Below are 23342 nucleotides of genomic sequence, written 5' to 3' on the forward strand. Positions count from 1 at the left end.
TCCGTGCGTTTCTTGCACGTAGACTGGCCGTAGGAGCACGTACAGCCGGTTGTGACCGAGGCTTATAGGGTGTAATAATTCTCACTATACATTCGGACAGCACTACGAAATGGCGAACTCGCTCTATAATCCACTATACAGTGAACAGTGAGCGACTTTGGACACAGGGATAGAGTGAGGGCTGTGCTGACTCCCTCTTCAGAGGAGGAGTAATCGCCTCAGCGTTTGATCTAGAAGAGTGAAAATTCTCCAACCATCTGGACTTCTTTGCACAAACGTGCTGTTTAAAGTGTTATATGTTCAATTTATATTCAACGTTATAAAAAATGAGTTGTACCGACCGTACATTAACACACAGACGCAACATTAAAAATTTGGATGTCACGATGAATATTGCACCAAAAACATGTCACGGAGGCTGAACTGCACTAATCATCATCTGACTAGACGGGAATGAGTGGGCGCAGTATCATTTTCTTCATAATTATTTAGCTTAATAACAGCCGTGAAAATTACATCGATCATAATGTGAATAGACAGCAAACAGATGCTGAACACTGCTGGTACGAGCTGCTGGATTTCTAGCTGCACTCTCAGAAAATAAAAAGAAGTCCATTGTTTTGTACCTTTACGGGTACAATGGTTTGTCACTGGGGCAGGACCCTCTAAGGTACTTGTGTACCATTTATATACTGCTTGGGAACATATACGTACCTTTTTGGCCCTACAAAGGAACACAGATACCCCTTTTCCACCAAATCAGTTCCAGGGCTGGTTCGGGGCCAGTGCTGGTGCTGGTTCACAACTCGATCAACTTGCGAGCCAGCTGAGAACCAGTTTGCTTTTCCATAGCTCGCGGTGCTAAGGGAAGCCACGTCATTACGTCGCTGTATACGTCAGTTACGTCGCTACGTTTGCATAAACACGGAAGAAGAAGCAGCAGCAACAACAACAATAATGGATGACTTCGCGTTTGTACAGCTGCTGCTTCTCGTCGCTTAAAAATGGCGATCTTTCACGGTCTTGTTATTGGTCTTAACAACTCCGCCCCCCCGCTGACGTAAGCGGTTCTTTCCTCTGGCCCAGCAGAGAGTTGGTGCTAGCCTGGAACCGGTTTTTCTGGCCCCAGAGCCAGTTCTTTGTCAGTGGAAACAGAAAACCCGGTTCCAAACTAAGCACTGGCCCCGAACCAGCCCTGGAACTGCTTTGGTGGAAAAGGGGCATCAGTTACCTTGAAGGGGGTACATTAGTGTAGAATGTACCATGGGGAACAGAAATGGACTCCTCCTGTACCCCTATTTCTGCCAGTGAACTTGCAGTTTCTGTGGATGCCAGTGTGACAACCTGAAATGTTTTATTCCTCTTCTACCACAGCATTTGTCAACGATTACAGTTTTTAACGTATTAACGAACAATATTGTGCTTTCTAATTGTTTATAGCTATAAACACTTCCTTCATCGCTCTCTCAGCTAACAAGACAAAAAACTGAAGACTCTCCGATGGCCATAAATGTCACATCAGCAGGTCCTTCTGGAAAACTTTACCATATCAATGACTAGATGTTTTTAAATCTATTTTTATTCAGTTTAGATTATTTGTAGCATTAGTCATACGAGTCCCTGTGAATGAGCCGTTACTATAGAAAGAATAACAACAGCCAAGCCCGATGAATCAACATGCCGATATCGTCAGCTGATATAAACTAGATGGGTCATTTAAAGGAGAAAGTGAAGGCAAATTTTTTATGATCAAAATTCTATTTCTCATTTTATTAAATATCGGAATGCATTTTTGATCGCTATTTTGTCGCTGCTATAGCAAGTTATGAGTGTTTGAAATATGCTCTGTAATATATCGGTCCATATGTCAAAGCGATGGCCGTAAACGAGATTCGTTGAGACCTGTGCGAGACATCGTAGGACGGAAGTAAAACGTACAGCGGAAATCGAAGTGACCAACATCTGCCAACGTTGTCAAAAGATGCGCGCGCCCTCTTTCGAATGCTGACGTAATCAAGCCGGAGGTTTTGCTTGTTTTGACAGCAACCAGGAAAGTTTGAAAAAAGTCGGCAGTAATCGTCATTTAAACTCGTTTTTGTGCAATATTTCGTTTGGAAAACAGTTTTCAAAATGGCGGCACTGACACCTGGCTGACACTTGACGTTTCGAAGTCTCGCACAAGTCTCGTGAAGATCGCACGGATAAGCGACGCCTGCCGTCGACCAAATGAACTAAATTCAACACGGCTATAAACCGAATAGGCCGATAAGTATAATATTTAATTGCCAATATGAGTCATGATATGTTATTAAAACCGAAAACGTAATTGAATAACACGTTAATTAAGAAATAAAGCAAGTTTAAAAATGACTTCACTTCTCCTTTAAGCATGTTATGAGTGTTGTCATTGCGTAGTTTGTCCACCAGACAGCATGCTGCATCTACACTTGGCAGCACACATGCTTGGAATGCCACAAATACCAACGATCAGCTGACCCAAGCAAAGTGAGCAGAGTAGAAATGACACGTCAAACAGATGAAAACATTCAGCTATTTTAAAAAAAAAAAGTTTCAGTTGGACACAAATTACTGGCATATAATTAGTAGGTGTGTCCCGGTCAAAAGTTCGGACACACCTACTAATTCAATGTTTTTTTTTTTCTTTCTGTTTATTAATGAAAAGACGTGTCTTCATGTCTTAAAGTAATGATGGATGTTGTTTCTCTTTACTTAGTTGAGCGGTTCTTGACATAATATGGATTACTACAGTTGTGGAATAGGATTTATTTATTTATTTCGTATTTTTATTATTTACTATTTGATCTCGAAAGCGTTAAGGCGGTAAGAAATCGCACGAATTAACTTTAGACGAGGCACCTGTTAACTGAAAAGCATTCTAGGTGACTACCTCATGAAGCTGGGTAAGATAATGCCAAGTGTGGGAAGCGTCATCAAGATAAACACTAGCTTTGCTGAAGAATCTAAAATATGAAACGTCATGTTCCAGATGTTATTTCGTAGTTTTGATGTCGTCACTATTGTTCTACAGTGAAGAAAATGCAAAATACAGAACAACCCATGAATGAGTAGGGGTGTACAAACTTCTGACCAGTACTGTATATGTACAAATTGTATTTCTTGGTTTTAAATGAAATTATTTTTCACACATTTACATCATACATAAATGAATACTATAAAAAGTATTCTAAAGTGTTTCATAGTTATATTAACGTTGCATATATGTTATTCGAGTGATCAAGATGGATCAAATTTTTTTTCCTTGAAAAAAACCTTGAAAGCACATACGGTACAGCGCCCTCCATAATTATTGGCACCCCTGGTTAAGATGTGTTAAAAGCCTTAAAATAAATTCAATTTTTTATTGCAGAAGTATAATCTCACACTGAAAATTGTACAAAAATGTAACCCTTAACTCAAGTGAATTAAAAAAAAAAAGTTTTTAAAAATCCCTGACTAAGAAATTATTATTTTTCATAAAATCACCTGTTCCACAATTATTGGCACCCATAACAATTCCTAGAAAATAAATGTACCGGTAATTGAAGCATTTCTGTCATTTCTACTGTAGTTTATAAAGTTGATCGGAGTATCTAGGAACCTTTAATTAGTAATTCATCACATCCTGTTTCCCTGGGGTATAAATATAATGTGACACAGAGGCCTATTTCTCTTATCCACTTTTCAACATGGGAAAGACAAGAGAAGAGAACACACCATTCAAGTAAGGCAGATGTGTGTCGACCTTCATAAGTCAGGCAGCGGCTACAAGAAAATAGCCGCTCGCCTACACCTGCCCATATCTACAGTCAGAGGAATCATCAAGAAGTTTAAAACAACTGGAACAGTGGCAAACAAGCCTGGACGAGGATGCAAGTTTATCTTGCCACCACACACAGTGAGGAGGATGGGAAGAGAAATAAAAAGTTCTCCAAAGCTCACTGTTAGAGAATTGCATCAAAGAGTAGCATCTTGGGGTCACAAAGTCTCCATAACAACCATCAGGCGCTATCTACATGGCAACAAGCTGTTTGGGAGGAATGCACGGAAAAAGCCTTTTCTCACTTACAAGCATAAACGTCTGGAGTTCGCTAAGCGGTACTGGGACTTCAACTGGGGCCGTGTGCTTTGGTCAGATGAGACCAAGATAGAGCTTTTTGGCAACAAACACTCTAATCCATCACAAAAGACGAGTATGCAGAAAAGCACCTCGTGCCCATTGTGAAGTATGGGGGAGAATCGGTGATGCTGTGGGCCTGTTTCTCTTCCAAAGGCCCCGGGAACCTTGTTAGGGTGCAGGGCATCATGAACTCTTTGAAATACCAGGACATTTTAAATCAAAATCTGGTGGCCTCTGCCCGAAAGCTGAAGATGGGTCGTCACTGGGTCTTTCAGCAAGATAACGACCCTAAACATGTGGCCAAATCTACACAAAAACGGTTCACCAGACACAAAATCAAGCTCCTCCCATGGCCATCTCAGTCCCCAGACCTCAACCCAGTTGAAAGCCTGTGGGGTGAGCTGAAGAGGAGAGTGCATAGGAGAGGACCCAGGACTCTGGATGATTTAGAGAGCTTGTGCAAAGAGGAATGGTCGAAGATCCCTCTCTCTGTATTCTCCCATCTTGTGAAATGTTATAGGAGAACATTAAGTGCTGTCTTGTTGGCAAAAGGGAGTTGTGCAAAGTATTAACATCAGGGGTGCCAATAATTGTGGCACACATGATTTCATGTAAAAGAATTATTTCTTAATGTGGGATTTTTTTCCCACTGAATAAATGCACTTGAATTAAAGGTTGGATTTTTCTCTTTTTTTTTTTTGCATTGTTGTCCTATATTATTAAAAAATAATAATTTATTAGAAGCCTAAGAAGAACATATCTTAAAGGGGGTGCCAATAATTGTGGAGGGCGCTGTAACTCGTCTATTTTATAAAAAGTTATTCCACGAAATCGAGTCGTATATGAGCTGGTCACCGACAAGGTCCATAGTGTACAACGAGATTGAGTGGAATAACTGTTTTATTCTATCCACATTCACTGGATTTTGAGAAACGGAGCATTTTTATTTTTAGCGAATTCCATCAATAAAATCTTTATACAAAACGTCCGACAAAAACATTTACGTTTAGAATGTAAACAAACCGGCGAAATGACTAACAATTTGTGAGAAATGCAATAATAATAATAATTCTTTGGAAAAATATAAAAAGATACGCTCTTACCATCAAATACTTTTATTCCATATTTTGTTGCTTTTTTTTATTTTTTGGGGGGATTTTGTTTTCGAGTCGACTTTTTATTTCGTCCTCGGTTGGACCAGCAACACGCTCCGCCCCGCCATTTTGTTTTCCTCTACTCACGGTATACGAGCTGATATCTTAGTAGTCGAGTAGCCAATCAGAGCGCGCGACTGCACATATCCACTGAACGCGGCTAGAATAAACATATACGTTTCCTGATTAACAGATATGTATAAAGCCCTAATTAAAGTAACTTTATTACATACATCGTTCAAAAAATTTTTTTTTCAACCTGCTTGAGTATTTTTGTACTGTTCACAATATTTTAATACATTTCTAAAGACATGTTCGTCTTTTTTTTCCCTCCCGAGGTTTGGGAATCGTCAGATAATACTGATTATTGGAAATCACAGACCCTTTTTAACGTTATCGCTACCCAAATCCCTGTTTATTGCTCAGAGCCTAAATAACATATTAAAACGAGTGCATTAATATAAACCTGTGATTTGAGTTACAGTTGTAGGAATTAAAGCACACTGCACCTCCATGATGCTGATGTAGTAGGAGAAGGGCGTGACCCGCAACCCTCGGACCATGATGTCAGAGAGATGGTACGGGTACAGCATCAGGTGCTCACGGCTGTACTTCAGAAGCTCCTCGTAATAGCTCCGCTCGTCCTTCTTCACATGCTTGACTGTCATAGGAAACATTCCGGGTTTTAAAATGGTGGTTAAAAGTGAAGTCCACATCGCAAGCTACAATTACCTTTTGCGTAAATAATCAACGTTCATTCGATATCTTCATACTGCTCTTACTCTGTACATCACACTGCGATATCCATGTTATACGCTATAGTGTTGCGCTCTTACCCAGGTTATTGCGGTACCGCAGCTGGTTTCGGATGCTGTACAGCAAGACCTGCTTGTCATACTCCCTCTGTGAGTTTCCAAGACTCTACAAATGGGAAGAAAATGGAAAAGAAATTAAAAAAAAAAAAATCAGTTTAAGAATCTCAACATCAGTCAACATGGTGGTGTAGTGAAGTGCAGTTTCAAAATTTAAAGCTAGACCGCCTTTCAGATTTTTCACGTTTAGGTCATAAAAAGAATTTTCCCCGACACGCAATTATTTTTTGTTTAGTGGACCGAAAGCTACTAAATTCGAATCACAGACTTCCAATTTTATTCTTTTTTTTTTTTTAAACAGAACAATTAATGAATTTATCTCCACATGGCCCTAAATTCTCCGCTATTTTTCCTGCTTCACCATGACGCAATACAAGATACTACGGCCCAATCCCAATTCTAATTTCTACCCCTACCCCTCCCCCTTCCCCTCCGCCTTCCCCTTGGCCCTTCCCCTTGAAACTGAGCTACAAGGGATAGGGCTTGAAATTCAACCCTTACGTATTGGGATAGCCCTTCAACGATCGCATACGTCATCGCGTACCTCCGTCAGTGTTTACGTTAGCAAAACGCAACCAAATGCGTCATTGGCTGCGACCAGCCGCTACAGTCAGAGCCAGAGGCAGAACCAGAAATCTCTGCTGGCAGGGTGTGATTTGTTAACTAACACCACTGAATGGGATATCTTTGGCGCTTCGTGCACCACATCCGACAGAATGAGGTGTCAGAACACTCATGTAAACAATAAAAGCGAGAATAACAGAACAAAACGTACGCAGTCAAGCAACCGAAAACAATACTCACTCCCAAAGCTTTTTAGCAGCAGCTTGGATTTCAGAAATCGCTGCTCATTCTCAGCTCGAAAGCGAATCAAGCGGCGTGTTTCCTCTGGATAACAACTTAAAACATGTAAATAATGGAGAAAATACATTTATGACAATCTTTCGCCGCGGGAACCGCCATCTTTATGAAATCCGCATGAAATCTCGCTGAAATCCGCATGGCATTGTGGGAAATCACTCAAACCCCTTCGTTCGGAGTCTGCTCCAGGAAAATCTCCGTTTGGAGGGGTACAGAAGCCCTCCCCCTTCCCCTACCCCTCCGCGTTAACTGGGATTGGGATACCCCTACCCCTTCACGTGAACGCGAAAAATGGAGGGGAAGGGCCAAGGGGTTGGTCCAAGGGGTGAAATGGGATTCGGCCTACGTCATGCATGATCATGGTGGGCTTTCCCCGTTCATGCAAGGAATTGTGGGATACAAATTTGAAACAGGAGAGAAAAAAAGGAGGACGTGAGTGTGCAAATGAAACGTGAAAGACCGACTACAGTAACGGAAAGAAAGCTAGAAGAAAAAAAAAGACGGTTATATTAGACTGGTACCAAACTTCAAAAAAGTGCTTATTTAAGGAGTTAAAGGCATTTTTGAGACAAAGTCGGCAAACAAACAGTCTTATTTTGTCAATTTGGGTGTGCCGAATTCAAATCTGCAATATGCCGAGCTCTATCTGACCTCTGTTGACCTCTAGAGGTCATTGAACTTTGGGCCTGTAAACGTCTCAGCTGAACCCAGTTTCTCAGCTTTCTAAGGAATGAAATGTACTAAAATGATTAATGAAGTTAGCAAATGGCCTTGTTTGTTAAATGTTTGGGTGCTGAATTCATTTTTCATTTGTAAAACGACATATGACCTCTGATAACCTCAAGGTCATTAAACTTGGCCTATAGGCCTATGCATTTAACGGCATTTTTAAACTGACTTTACTCCCCCAAAAAGAATATGAACAGACAAAAAACAAATAGAAAGCAACAAATACAACATTAAATGCCAGTCCATGTACACGTGACTTACTTTTCACAATGAGAATGCCGAGGCGATCACCTTACATAACATTGCATTACATTTAGCGGTTATTGTTTATACAAAGCTACTGAAAAAAGGACAGATTCAGCAGCATACAAAATGTGGGGGCATACAGGGTATACAGGTTCATCAGGGTTAGGATATATGAGAGTTTTTTGTTGTTTGTTTTTTGTTTTAAACAGGGTAAAGCCTTTACAAAAAAAAACAAAGAAAAAAACTCTCATATATCCTAACCCTGATGAACCTGTATACCCTGTATGCCCCCACATTTTGTATGCTGCTGAATCTGTCCTTTTTTCAGTAGCTTTGTATAAACAATAACCGCTAAATGTAATGCAATGTTATGCAAGGTGATCGCCTAGGCATTCTCATTGTGAAAAGTAAGTCACGTGTACATGGACTGGCATTTAATGTTGTATTTGTTGCTTTCTATTTGTTTTTTGTCTGTTCATATTCTTTTTGGGGGAGTAAAGTCAGTTGAAAAATGCCGTTAAATGCATAGGCCTATAGGCCAAGTTTAATGACCTTGAGGTTATCAGAGGTCATATGTCGTTTTACAAATGAAAAATGAATTCAGCACCCAAACATTTAACAAACAAGGCCATTTGCTAACTTCATTAATCATTTTAGTACATTTCATTCCTTAGAAAGCTGAGAAACTGGGTTCAGCTGAGACGTTTACAGGCCCAAAGTTCAATGACCTCTAGAGGTCAACAGAGGTCAGATAGAGCTCGGCATACTGCAGATTTGAATTCGGCACACCCAAATTGACAAAATAAGACTGTTTGTTTGCCGACTTTGTCTCAAAAATGCCTTTGGGTGTCACAATTCTGGATTTTGGTACCAGTCTATATACGAAGGAAAGGAAACGCAGGACCAAACTAATAAATATCGGCGCTCAGCGAGCACCTCGGTGTGATCAGCTGTTCGTTTAGCGACAGAATGATGGAACTGTCAGTGCACGCTCAAAGGGAAACCTGTAGACGGCAGGAATGCAACACTGTGGATGCCAGCTGCCGTAAAACCCAAAAGAAGAAGATAAACCTGCGCATGCGCAGCACCCGGACTTCTTCTGTCTGCTTGACTGCGCAAAGTGAGCGATTTCATGCACATTATTTGCTTTAATCCCGTCAAATTAAAAAAACTTCCCAGCCACAGAATGGCCTGATATTTTGTGAGCTATTACAAAAATAAACATATATCACAATGATCACATTTCAGACGGAACTAAATTTCACCGATTTTCTGAAATCGAAAGGCCGTCTAGCTTTAAGCTTCAGTTGTTCTCGCTGTTCCTGCACGAGTTTCCTCCAGGTTCCCTGGTTTCCTCACACCTCCCAGAAACATGGCGGATTGGTGACTCTAACTTGCACCTAGCTGCGATCGTGTGTGCGTGACGTACGGTGCCTTCGGTTTTTTCGTACTGTACCTTACGCTCATTATTCCCAGGGTATCCATCATAAACCTGAGCAAATTACATACTGAAAATGAATGAATGAATGCTGAGTGATGCACTGCTGAACATCTGGATATTAACGGGCACAGCATATACTGCGAAGACTACTCTCCTTGGCCACTTTATTAGGAACCCCCGTCCACCTGCTGTTTTATGCCGTTCTCCAATCAGCCGATCGCTTGACAGCAGCACGATGCATAAAATCACGCAGATACGAATCAAGAGCTTCAGTTAATGTTCACGTCTTCAAACATCAGAACGGGAAAAATTGTGATCTCAAAGTGTGGCTTTCTTTCACTGTGGCGTGGGTGTTGGTTTGAGCCCGATGGACTGGTTTGAGTATTTTAGAAAGTGCTGATCTCCTGGGGGTTTCACACACACAACAGTCTCTAGAGTTTACACAGAGAGAATGGTGCGGAAAACAAAAAACATTGAGTGAGTGAGTGAGTGAGTGAGTGAGTGAGTGAGTGAGTGAGTGGAAACAAACGCCTTGTTGATAAGAGAGGTCAGAGGAACATGGCCAAATTGGTTCAAGTTTGGGGGTTTTTTTTTGTTTTTTTTTTGCCAGGAAGCATCTAGTAACTCATAGCAACTCTTTACAACCGTACTAAGCAGAAAAGCATCTCAGCATGCAACAGCAGAAGACCACATTGGGTTCCAGTCCTGCAGCCAAGAACAGGGACCTTAGAATCAAGAACAAGTTCCTATTAAAGTGGCCGGTGAGTGGATATAAAGGTTGTTTTCATGTCTGTAACCTTCCAACAACAAGAACAGTAGCTGGTTCTGGAAGATGTTCAGTAAAACTTACAGCTCATTTCCTTCAGAAATAAAACTGCACAAACTGCACCTGAGAAAATTAAAGGGTTGTCACTCCAAATACTGACTTTGTTGGGGTCATTTAATAACGTTTACGACTCTTTATCGTATTATTTTATTTCATTATTTTTGAAGCTTTTTTTTTTGCTGTACAGCATTTCTTTGCACGTTCCTAAGATTTTTCCAGCTCTGTTGAAGAGTCGGCTCAGACGTGTAACTGTCTGATCGTCAGTAAACAGATGGTCCTGGACTCTGAGGACAGTTGGACTTACGGTATCTGTTCCAGGCTCGTGTTTACACTAAACCCTCACTTAGACCTTTTGTTTTAGGTCTTGGATGTGGATACAGGTTTGCTGACTGAGAAGAGAAGAGAAGAGAAGAGAAGAGAAGAGAAGAGAAGAAAGGAGAAGAAAGGAGAAGTTGACAAGAGATGAAAAGAAAAGAGAAGAGAGGAAAAGATGAAGAGATGAAAGAAAAGATTCAATGAGAAGAGAGATGATGAAGACATGAGATGAAATGAGAAAAGAGAAGATAAGAAGATGAAACAAGAAGAGAAAAAAAGAGATGAAACGAGACGAAAAGAGATGAAATGAAGAGAGAAGAAATGAGAAAAGATTAAATGAGAAGAGAGAAGGAGAGATGAAATGAGAAGAGAGAAGGGAAGAGATGAAATGAGAAGAGAGAAGAAGGGAAGAGAGAAAAATGAGAAGATGAAAAGAGAAAAGAAGAGAAGAAACAAGAGAAAAAAGAGATGACATGAGATGAGAAGAGATTAAATGAAGACAGGAGAAAAAATGAGGAGATGAAATGAGAAGAGATGAAAAGATGAGAAGAGAAGATGAGGAGGAGATGAGAAGGAGAAGAGATGATGAGAAGAGGAGATGATGAGAACTGGAAATGATGAGAAGAGGAGATGATGAGAACTGGAAATGATGAGAAGAGGAGATGATGAGAACTGGAAATGACGAGAAGATGATGAGGAGAAGTGGAAATGATGAGATGATGAGGAGAAGAGGAGATGATGAGATGATGATGAGGATAAGAGGAGATGATGAGAAGATGAGGAGAAGAGGAGATGATGAGGAGAAGAGGAGATGATGAGAAGATGATGAGGAGAAGATGATGAGGAGAAGAGGAGATGATGAGAAGAAGAAATGTAAAAGATGATAAGAAGAGGAGATGTAAGAGATGATGAGAAGATGCGAAGAGGAGATGTAAGAGATGATGAGGAGAAGAGGAGATGATGAGAAGAGGAGATGTAAGAGATGATGAGAAGAGGAGAAGAGATGATGAGAAGAGGAGAAGAGATGATGAGAAGAGATGATGAGAAGAGATGTAAGAGATGATGAGAAGAGGAGATGATGAGAAGAGATGTAAGAGATGATTAGAAGAGATGAGAAGAGGAGATGATGAGAAGAGGAGAAGAGATGATGAGAAGAGGAGATGAGAAGAGATGATGAGAAGAGGAGATGTAAGAGATGATGAGAAGAGGAGATGATGAGAAGAGATGTAAGAGGAGATGAGAAGAGGAGATGAGAAGAGGAGATGATGAGAAGAGATGTAAGAGATGATGAGAAGAGATGTAAGAGATGATGAGAAGAGATGTAAGAGATGATGAGATGAGAAGAGGAGATGAGAAAAGATGTAAGAGATGATGAGGAGATGAGAAGAGGAGAAGAGGAGATGATGAGAAGGGATGTAAGAGATGATGAGAAGAGGAGATGAGAAGATGAGAAGATGAGATGTAAGAGATGATGAGAAGAGATGTAAGAGATGATGAGAAGATCAGAAGAGGAGGTGATGAGAAGAGGAGATGTAAGAGATGATGAGAAGAGATGTAAAAGATGATGAGAAGAAGAGATGTAAGAGATGATGAGAAGAAGAGATGTAAGAGATGAAGATGAGAAGAGGAGATGTAAGAGATGAAGATGAGAAGAGGAGATGTAAGAGATGAAGATGAGAAGATGTAAGAGATGAAGATGAGAAGAGGAGGTGTAAGAGATGAAGATGAGAAGAGGAGATGCAAGAGATGATGATGAGAAGAGGAGATGCAAGAGATGATGATGAGAAGAGGAGATGCAAGAGATGATGATGAGAAGAGGAGATGTAAGAGATGATAATGAGAAGAGGAGATGTAAGAGATGATAATGAGAAGAGGAGAAGAGGAGATGAGAAGAGATGTAAGAGATGAAGATGAGATGTAAGAGATGATGAGAAGAGGAGATGAGAAGAGATGATAAGAGATGATGATGAGAAGAGATGTAAGAGATGATGAGAAGAGGAGATGATGAGAAGAGATGTAAGAGATGATGAGAAGAGATGATGAGAAGAGACGTAAGAGATGATGAGAAGAGGAGATGAGAAGATATGTAAGAGATGATGAGAAGAGATGATGAGAAGATGAGAAGAGATGTAAGAGATGATGAGAAGATGAGACGATGAGAAGAGGAGATGATGAGAAGAGACGTAAGAGATGATGAGAAGAGGAGATGATGAGAAGAGATGTAAGAGATGATGAGAAGAGGAGAGGAGAAGAGGAGATGATGAGAAGATGAGAAGAGGAGATGATGAGAAGAGATGTAAGAGATGATGAGAAGAGGAGATGATGAGAAGAGATGTAAGAGATGATGAGAAGAGGAGATGATGAGAAGAGATGTAAGAGATGATAAGAAAAGATGATGAGATGAAGAGTAGTGAAGGGTTAGTAAACAGTTGTCTGAATGAATGACATGCCACAGAACTGATGAAAGCAGATGTGCTCCAAGTCTCAGCGGCTGATTTCCAGATGTTTACCTGCTTGACATTGGCTGGCAGTTTGTTCCACGGATAATTTTGCCTGATGTGAAATTCCACGTCCGTGTTCATCGCTGAATCCGCTGTTCCGGAGCTAAAAGAAGGCTATCAGCGGGTTTCCGGGTCAGTCCGAGCCGACTGCACCCTCCCGACTCCCAGTGCAACCTGCAGAAATACAACAATCGATAATCTTTATTTGATTCCTTTCGGTGTGATTTAACCGACGCTCCGAATCGTTCACTTCCTTGTCGTAATTCGAAGCGACCCCCTTTCGTCACGCGTCCACCTACTTTCGTCACTTCCGCTCAGCGCGTGACGAATTGGATGGAACAATAGCGCCGGACTGCAAAAGACTTCCTGTTAGACAAAGTGCACTAGCGAAGCTGTATGAGCTATTCACTGAAACACTAGGTAGGGCGCGTTTATAGGAAATAAGGCCTCATTTGGGATGGAACCGTCGTAGTGAATGAATGAACGCCTGACTGACATTCACAAAACATTTTAGGAAACAGCAATAAAATTATAATTTTACAGATTATATAGGAGCTCACACACACACACACACACACACACATACACACACAGTATATACTGTGTGTGTGTACTATATATATATATATATATATATATATATATATATATATATATATATTCTTTATATGTGCCTAACACTTTTGCACTGTATATATATGCACACACACAGTATATACAGTGTGTGTGTGTGTGTGTGTGTGTGTGTGTGCACATGTATATATACAGTGCAAAAGGCTGAGGCATACATAAAGAAATCCTGTAGACCAAAATTGGCTGAAAAATAATGAAATGAAATGTTTCAACATTAAAATAACTACTAATATTATTACTAGGCACGGTGGTGTAGTGGTTAGCGCTGTCGCCTCACAGTAAGAAGGTCCGGGTTCGAGCCCCGGGGCCGGCGAGGGCCTTTCTGTGTGGAGTTTGCATGTTCTCCCCGTGTCCGCGTGGGTTTCCTCCGGGTGCTCCGGTTTCCCCCACAGTCCAAAGACATGCAGGTTAGATTAACTAGTGGCTCTAAATTGACCGTAGGTGTGAATGTGAGTGTGAATGGTTGTCTGTGTCTATGTGTCAGCCCTGTGATGACCTGGCGACTTGTCCAGGGTGTACCCCGCCTTTCGCCCGTAGTCAGCTGGGATAGGCTCCAGCTTGCCTGCGACCCTGTAGAACAGGATAAAGTGGCTAGAGATAATGAGATGAGATGAGATGACATTAGTAATAATACTACTAAAAATATTATAAACAGCAGTAAGCCATAATACGTGAAACAAAGTCAATATTTGGTGTGAGATGACCCTTTGCTTTAAAAAAAAAGTAGTCTGAGGTACAATGAGTGCGGTTTTATGCAGAAATGAGCTGTAGGTTTTACTGAGTGTCTTACAGAACCAGCCACAGTTCTTCTGGACACTTTGACTGTCACACTCGCTTCTTCATTTTGCACCAAAACCTAGCAGCCTTCATTATGTTTTCTTTTTTAAATATGAAAAGTGCTCTCTTATGGAATATGCTGCTCAGATACAAACTTTTTCTTTCTGTAACATTTAATTTTGTGCTGGAAAACAAAACGAACGTTTGAAAATCTAACAATTATTCCACAAAATCGAGTTATACATGAGCTGATAGCCAACAAGTCGCATAGTGCCAAGTTAGCTATAAGCTGTGTACAACAAGTTTGAGTGGAATAACTGTTTAATTCTATCAACATTCACTGGATTTTGAGAAACAGAACATCCATCCATCCATTATCTGTAGCCGCTTATCCTGTTCTACAGACAAGCTGGAGCCTATCCCAGCTGACTATGGGCGAGAGGCGGGGTACACCCTGGACAAGTCAACAGATCATTGCAGGGCTGACACACAGAGACAAACAACCATTCACATTCACATTCACACCTACGGTCAATTTAGAGCCACCAATTAGCCTAACCTGCATGTCTTTGGACTGTGGGGGAAACCAGAGCACCCGGAGGAAACCCACGCGGACACGGGGAGAACATGCAAACTCCACACAGAAAGGCCCTCGCCGGCCACTGGGCTCAAACCCAGAACCTTCTTTCTGTGAGGCAACAGTGCTAACCAGTACACCACCGTGCTGCCAGAAACAGAGCATTTTTATGCCTCAGCCACCATAAGGTGCAGGAGGCATTATGTTTTCGGGTTGTCCGTCCGTCCGTCCATGTGTGCGTCCATCCCGAAACCTTGTGAACGCGATATCTCAAAGGCTAATGAAAGGAATTTCACCAAACTTTCACCATTTGTGTACTTTGGAACAAACATGAACTGATTAGATTTTGAGATCAAAAGGTCTAAGGTCAAGGTCACTGTGAGGTCAAATGTCTGTCCGAAAACCTTGTGAACACAATATCTCCAAGGCTGATGAAAGGAATTTCGCCAAACTTTCACCATTTGTGCATTTGGGGACAAAGATAAACTGATTAGATTTTGAGGTCAAAAGGTCTAAGGTCAAGGTCACTGTGAGGTCAAATGTCTGTCCGAAAACCTTGTGAACACAGTATCTCCAAGGCTACTTACTACAAGTAATTTCACCAGGTCAAGATTACTGTGAGGTCAAATGTCCATCCCCAAATCACAACTTAATAAGGCGTGTAGTCTACCGGGCGGAGGCATCCCCATCGATGCTGTTGGCGTCAAGTTCTATCTAGTTATTTTTATTTTTTGCAAATTTGATAAATGAAAACTTTATACAAAACATCCGACAAAAACATTTCTGCTTAGAATGTAAACAAACCAGCAAAATGACTAGCAATTTGTGAAAAATGCGATAATAATAATAATTCCTGAAAAAAAATTTTTTAAAGATATGTTCTTACCATCAAGTACCTTAATTCCATATTTTTGTTGGGTTTTTTGTCTTTTTTGGGGTTTAGTTTTCAAATAGAGTTCTTATTTTGTCCTAGGTTGGTTCAGCAACACGGTCCACCATTTTGTTTTTCTCTACTCGTGGTATATGAGCTGATAGCCTAGTAGTAGAGTAGCGAATCAGAGCTATTTATAGTGCTCAGTGTAAATGAGTCCACCCCCTTTGAAAAGTAACATTTTAAACAATATCTCAGTGAACACAATTTCCAAAATGTTGAAAAGACAAAGTTTAATATAACATCTGTTTAACTTAACGTGAAAGTAAGGTTAATAATATAACTTAGATTACACATTTTTCAGTTTTACTCAAATTAGGGTGGTGCAAAAATGAGTACACCCCACAACAAAAACTACTACATCTAGTACTTTGTATGGCCTCCATGATTTTTAATGACAGCACCAAGTCTTCTAGGCATGGAATGAACAAGCTGGCGACATTTTGCAACATCAATCTTTTTCCATTCTTCAACAATGAGCTCTTTTAGTGACTGGATGCTGGATGGAGAGTGATGCTCAACTTGTCTCTTCAGAATTCCCCATAGGTGTTCGACTGGGTTCAGATCAGGAGACATACTTGGCCACTGAATCACTTTCACCCTGTTCTTCTTCAGAAATCCAACAGTGGACTTAGATGTGTGTTTAGGATCATTGTCATGTTGGAAAAGTGCACGATGACCAAGGGCACGGAGTGATGGTAGCACCTTCTCTATCAGTATAGAGCAATACATTTCTGAATTCATGATGCCATCAATGAAATGCAGCTCCCCGACACCAGCAGCACTCATGCAGCCCCACATAAGGACACGGCCACCACCATGTTTCACTGTAGGCACCATGCGTTTTTCTTTGTATTCCTCACCTTTGCGACGCCATACAGTTTTGAAGCCATCAGTTCCAAAAACATTTATCTTGATCTCATCACTCCAGAGTATAGAGTCCCAGTAGTCTTCATCTTTGTCAGCATGGACCCTGGCAAACTCTAGGTGGGCTTTTTTGTGCCTGGGCTTTAGGAGAGGCTTCTTTTGTGGACGGCATCCATGCATGCCATTCCTCTGCAGTGTATGCCATATTGTGTCACGGGAAATAGTCACCCCAGTTTGGCTTTCTACTTCTTTAGATAACTGCAGTGAACTCGTATGCTGATTTTCTTCAACCCTTCTCATCAGAAGACACTCCTGTCGAGGTGTTAACTTCCATGGATGACCTGGACGTCTCTGTGAGATGGTTGCAGTTCCATCTTTCTTAAATTTTTGTACCACTTTTGCTACAGTATTCTGACTGATAAGTAAAGCTTTGCTGATCTTCTTGTAGCCTTCACCTTTGTGGTGTAAAGAAATGATTTTCTTTGGGGAATTCTGAAGAGACAAGTTGAGCATCACTCTCCATCCAGCATCCAGTCACTAAAAGAGGTCATTGTTGAAGAATGGAAAAAGATTGATGTTGCAAAATGTCACCAGCTTGTTCATTCCATGCCTAGAAGACTTGGTGCTGTCATTAAAAATCATTGAGGCTATACAAAGTACTAGATGTAGTAGTTTTTGTTGTGGGGTGTACTCATTTTTGCACCACCCTAACTTGAGTAAAACTGAAAAATGTGTAATCTAAGTTTATATTATTAACCTTACTTTCACGTTATAAGTTAAACAGATGTTATATTAAACTTTGTCTTTTCAACATTTTGGAAATTGTTTGTGTTCATTGAGATATTGTTTAAAATGTTACTTTTCAAAAGGGGTGTACTCATTTACACTGAGCACTGTATGCATGTGTGTATATATATATATATATATATATACACTGTGTGTGTGTGTGTGTGTGTGTGTGTGTGTATATATATATACACACACAGTGCCTTGCAAAAGTATTCATACCCCTTGAACTTTTTCACATTTTTCCACCTTACAACCACGAACTTAAAAGTTTTTTTATTGAGATTTTATGTGATAGACCAACACAGAGTAGCACATAATTGTGAAGTGAAACAAAAATGATAAATGGTCTTCAAAAATTTAAACAAATAAAAATCTGAGAAATGTGGTGTGCATTAGTATTCAGCCCCCTGTACTCTGATACCTCTAAATACAATCCAGTGCAATCAATTGCCTTCAGAAGTCATCTAATTAGTTAATAGAGTCCTACTGTGTGTAATTTACTCTCAGCATAAATACACTTGTTCTGTGAAGGCCTCAGTGGTTTGTTAGAGAACACTGAAGAACAAACAGCATCATGAAGACCAAAGAACTCACCAGACAGGTCAGGGATAAAGTTCTGGAGAAGTTTAAAGCAGGGTTAGGTTATAAAAAATATCCCAAGCTCTGAACATCTCAAGAAGCACTGTTCAATCCATCATTCAAAAATGGAAAAAGTATGGCACAACTGCAAACCTACCAAGACATGGCCGTCCACCTAAACTGACAGAGCGAGCAAGGAGAGCACTGGTCAGAGAAGCAGCTGAGAGGCCCATGATCACTCTGGAGGAGCTGCAGAAATCCACAGCTCAGGTGGGAGAATCTGTGCACAGGACAACTATAAATCGTACACTCCACAAATCTGGCCTTTTTGGAAGAGTGGCAAGAAGAAAGCCATTGTTGAAAGACATGCATAAGAAGTCCCGTTTGCAGTTCGCCAGAAGCCATGTAGGGGGCACAGCAAACATGTGGAAGAAGGTGCTTTGGTCAGATGAGACCAAAGTTGAACATTTTGGCCTGAATGCAAAGCGCTATGTGTGGCGGAAAACTAACACTGCTCATCACCCTGCACACACCATCCCCACTGTGAAACATGGTGGTGGCAGCATCATGCTATGGGGATGCTTTTCTTCAGCAGGGACAGGGAAGCTGGTCAGAGTTGATGGGAAGATGGATGGTCTCTCCTCTGCTCTGCACATTTTACTGAAGACTCATATGAGACCTCTGATCTGTTGAGGAGCGTTGGCTATAAACCTGTATTGAAAGAGGGTGCAGTACCCACAATTAAAGGAAAAGAAAACTACAAGAAAAGGAAAGTATTTATTTATTTATTTATTTTAAAGGAAGGTGAGTTCAGTTGCACCATTCCTCCTAGAGTGAGCTGAGGGTTGTTGCTAAAACCCGGGATGGAACGGGACGGGACATATCGCTCGGGCAGTGATCTCTCCATGGTTGTTGCTAAAACCGGTGACATCCTGTTCCGTCCCAGGTTTTAGTAATTGCCTGAGCCGAACAGTAATGGCGGAGTACTCAGTATGAAGAAAACAGCGAATGAGTAGAGCAGCCATCTGATTTCTAAACTGGATGTTGCTGCCATCTCGCCTTTACGTTACATGAAAGAAGTGAATGAACGGAGAACTGAACGAACAACCGAAAGTCAGATTGTTTCAAAAACAATCGGCCACAAGCTCGGCCTTCAAGAAGCAAGAACACAGATGGGTAAGCTCCGACTCTCATTTGGATAAAAAAACAACACTATGTTTACTTGCATTTAGATTAATACATGTAACTTGTATTGTGTGTTTAAGTTACCGGTATAAGATTATTTAATTTGCTTCAGAATGTCTCAGTTCATCTGATTATTTAATGAGCCTTTTACGTTTTATCAGTGAAAATGCATGCATGTACATGTATGTTGCATAAGTTATAACACCCATCCTGTTTTAATGAGAGTCAACCCACAATCAATGAAGTCAAATCAGTCTTAGTTGAGCAAGTCGGTAACGGTATTTCTTACTTTCACCATAAATTTTTATTGATATGACTTTGGTCTATAGCTGTAAAAGGCCTCGGCCTTAAAACCCGTTCCTGCTGTGACGTCACGCACTCAGGGCTGGCTGGCTCAGCGGGGCAGCTCCAATGCCAACTTTGCGGTCGATTTTAACTCTCAAAAATATATTTTTTATTCCCATTTATGCAGCTTACAAGAGTCAAGGATGGAGATACTATCCACTCAGAAATTTATTTAAAAATAAAAGTTCTGTGTATCTGCTTTAAGTACCTAGGGAGCATCTTCACGGAAGATTGGAAGCTTGACAGAGAAATAGAAATTAGAACACAAAATGCAAACACAGTCAGCTACCAACTAGCACCCCTCCTGAAGCACCCAAACGTACCAATGAAAACCAAAGCCAGTCTGATTAACACTATCTTCATCCCCACTCTCACCGACCAATGCCAGACATGGACTCTAAACAAGGCCCAGCAGAGAAAACTCACAGTATGCGAGATGCGATGCCTCTGGAGAGCAGCCGGGAAAACCAGAATGGATAAGATCAGGAATGAAGAAATAAGGAAGATGGTCGGTGCCACTCCTATCGGCCAGTATATAGCACAGCAGCAGCTCAGATGGTTCGGGCACTTGATGAGAACACCACCCAACCAGCCAGCCCTGCAGGTCTATAACACCAGGTACTCTGGCTACAGAGCCAGAGGGAGGCCCCACGGCAGATGGATAGACAGAGTCAGAGACATTCTCCGGAACCATGGAATGGCACTGCAGCGGGCCATGCAGCTAGCAAAGGAGGGGGGGAGGGGTGGCATGGTGGTGTAGTGGTTAGCACTGTAGCCTCACAGCAAGAAGGTCCTGGCAGCTAGCAAAGGCCTTTCTGTGTGGAGTTTGCATGCTGTCTGTGTGGGTTTCCTCTGGGTGCTCCGGTTTCCCCCATAGTCCAAAGGCATGCAGGTTAGGCTAATTGGTGGCTCTAAATTAACCATAGGTGTGAATGGTTGTCTGTGTCTCTGTGTTAGCCCTGCGATGACCTGGTGACTTGTCCAGGGTGTACCCCGCCTCTCGCCCATAGTCAGCTAGGATAGGCTCCAGCTTGCCTAAGAGCCTGTTGAACAACATAAGCGGCTACAGATAATAGATAGATAGATAGATAGATAGATAGATAGATAGATAGACAAAACATTTACACTACCTTATATGTGCTTTCTCATCTATACACTCAAATATGGTGACTATTCATCATGGTGGAATTTTTTACTTCTTCCTTCAAGTGGTCAATTCCTGATATAAACCATTAAAGGACACACACCCCCCCCCGTGTAAAAAATATTACATAAGTTTATAATGAAATATTTCTGACCTTCCTTGTGATTCTAATGCGGATTTGTTGTTTGGTTCTGTATTTTTGATATTCCTGTGAGAAGTGGGCAGTTGTGTAGCGCGCTGATATCACCAGTGTCAGGGATGGGAAGGTTACTTTCAAAATGTATTCCAATACAATTACTAATTACTTTTTAAAAACTGTCATCCGTAACCTAATCCAAGTATCATAATTTTAAAATAATGTAAATTGATTACTGGGTGGCACAGTGGTGCACTGTTAGTTATCACTGTCGCTTCACAGTAAGAAGGTTCTGGGTTCAAACCTGTTGGTCAATTGGGTCTTTCTGTGTCGGGTTTACATGTTCTCCTTGTGCCTGTATGGTCTCCTTCAGGTGCTCAGGTTTCCTCCCACAGTCCAAAGACATGTGGATTAGGTCAACTGGCTACTTTAAATTGCCCATGGGTGTGAATGGTTGTCTGTCTTGATGTGTTATCCCCCTGTGTGAACCCTGACTCTCACCCAATGTCAGCTGTAATTGGCCCCAGCAATGGATAAGCAGCACAGGACATGAATGAAAGAATGAACTTGATTACTTTCTGTTACTTTTCAATTAAATTAGATGTCAAGACCTTGGATGATGACAGAATTTTCACAGCTGGAAGGCATAAGTTGTACTGTATTGTGATGCTGTTCCCCTTTCCTTCTTTAAAAACAAAAGGATGGTGAATTTTCTGGTGTGTAATTGGAGGAAAAATTCAAATTAAAGGAATAATGATCAGGTTTTGCTGTTAGACTGTGAGCTGACCTAGTGGCTAGTGTGTCTGCCTCTAGGGAGTTTGCAAGTTCTGTTCATGGGCAGGTCATACCAAAGACCATCATCAAAATGGTGCCTACTGCCATCTGGAGAGGCACGTTGCAATGCAGATGTGAGTAGGGAGTCAAACTCTCGCGGTTACCAGAGGACTGCCCCCCCGTAACCCTAGCGATGTAATAGACAAGAGACAGAGGGCTATAGAAACAGAGATCAGTGCCACCTAATATGCCATAAGGGCCTGGTTAGTACTGGGATGGGAGACTTCCTGGGAAGACCAGGTCCTGGCAAGGGAGGGACTTTGCTGTTAAAACAACTTTTCTCGTTCACCATTTTTTTGGCTATATCATATGAGAAATCCAAGAACAATCTAATAGGGGGCAGTGGTGGCTCAACAGTTAAGGCTCTGGGTTACTGATCTGAAGGTCATGGGTTCAAGCAGCACCGACAAGATGCCACTGCTGGGCCCTTGAGCAAGGCCCTTAATCAAGTTAAGTATATTTTTATAGTGCTTTTAACAATGGACATTGTCGCAAAGCATCTTTACAGAAATTTAGAGACTTTAAACTTGAACGAATTTATCCCTACTGTAATCTATCCTCAATGAGCAAGCCTGTGGCGATGGTGGCAAGGAAAAAGTCCCTCAGACAACATGAGGAAGAAACCTTGAGAGGAACCAGACTCAAAAGGGAACCCATCCTAATGTGGGTGATAATAGACAATGTGATTATAAATAACTTGCTTCTATAACAGTGTCCTATAGAGTCACAAAGTATAACTGTCAAACCAGGAAATTCATTATAGTTTTAACATGAAGTCTGTTTTGTTGAAGTTATAAACTGTTCATTGATGGAAACTTGAGTGCAAAACTGTTCACGACAACTGCAGTCCTAAAGTTAGCAAGTCAACTGTAGTCCTCAGCCATAAAAGCATTACTGTAAGTGTCCAGAGCGTCTTCCAAATGTGACTTTTGACGATCAATAAGGGGCTATCCTCCACAGGAGCAATGTGATGAGACTCCAGCCAGACGTAGGGCATCAGGATGGATCAGGGAGGTCTGAGGAGCAGAAGAGGTCAGCATCTCAGTCTCAGGATCGACATGTAACCACGTCTGCTCTAGGAGCATTGTGTCATGTACCCCTTCGTTGTATGTCACTCTGGATAAAAGCGTCTGCTAAGTGCCTGTGATATAATGTAATATACAAGAAGGTCCTGGGTTTGCAGCCGATGAGAGCCTTTCTGTGTGGAGTTTGCACACACAGGACATAAAAGTAGACTCAAAATTCCAGAATGTAAAGCAGCTCTATGGCACACTTGCATTGAGTTATGGCAGACAATCAGCCTGGTTAATTAATGATCTCTGAGAAAAGCTAAAGCTTTGGAAGCTGATCTGTTTGAGCAAAGTGTACTGATAAAGAACTTAGAGAGTTAGACAGTCTGAAGAACCAAAGCATTGCCGCACTGCTCTCTTTAGATAGAGTTAAACAAGGGCTAATGCTGCAT

General features: G+C 41.3%; 1 protein-coding gene across 1 annotated transcript in view; it reads right to left on the minus strand.

Annotated features, from left to right (window-relative positions):
• fam91a1 (family with sequence similarity 91 member A1) overlaps positions 1-13364 on the minus strand; it is an 84522-nt gene extending 71158 nt beyond the window's left edge. Inside the window, exons 1-3 of the mRNA XM_060904749.1 lie at positions 13093-13364; positions 6129-6213; positions 5802-5953 (exon numbers count right to left, since the gene is read on the minus strand). Of these exons, the coding sequence (XP_060760732.1) occupies positions 5802-5953; positions 6129-6213; positions 13093-13164 (309 nt within the window). The 5' untranslated portion in view covers positions 13165-13364. The remainder of the gene's footprint in view (positions 1-5801; positions 5954-6128; positions 6214-13092) is intronic.
• Between the last annotated feature and the right edge of the window lie 9978 nt (positions 13365-23342).

This window comes from Neoarius graeffei, chromosome 22 (assembly GCF_027579695.1).
Source record: "Neoarius graeffei isolate fNeoGra1 chromosome 22, fNeoGra1.pri, whole genome shotgun sequence".
NCBI lineage: Eukaryota > Metazoa > Chordata > Actinopteri > Siluriformes > Ariidae > Neoarius > Neoarius graeffei.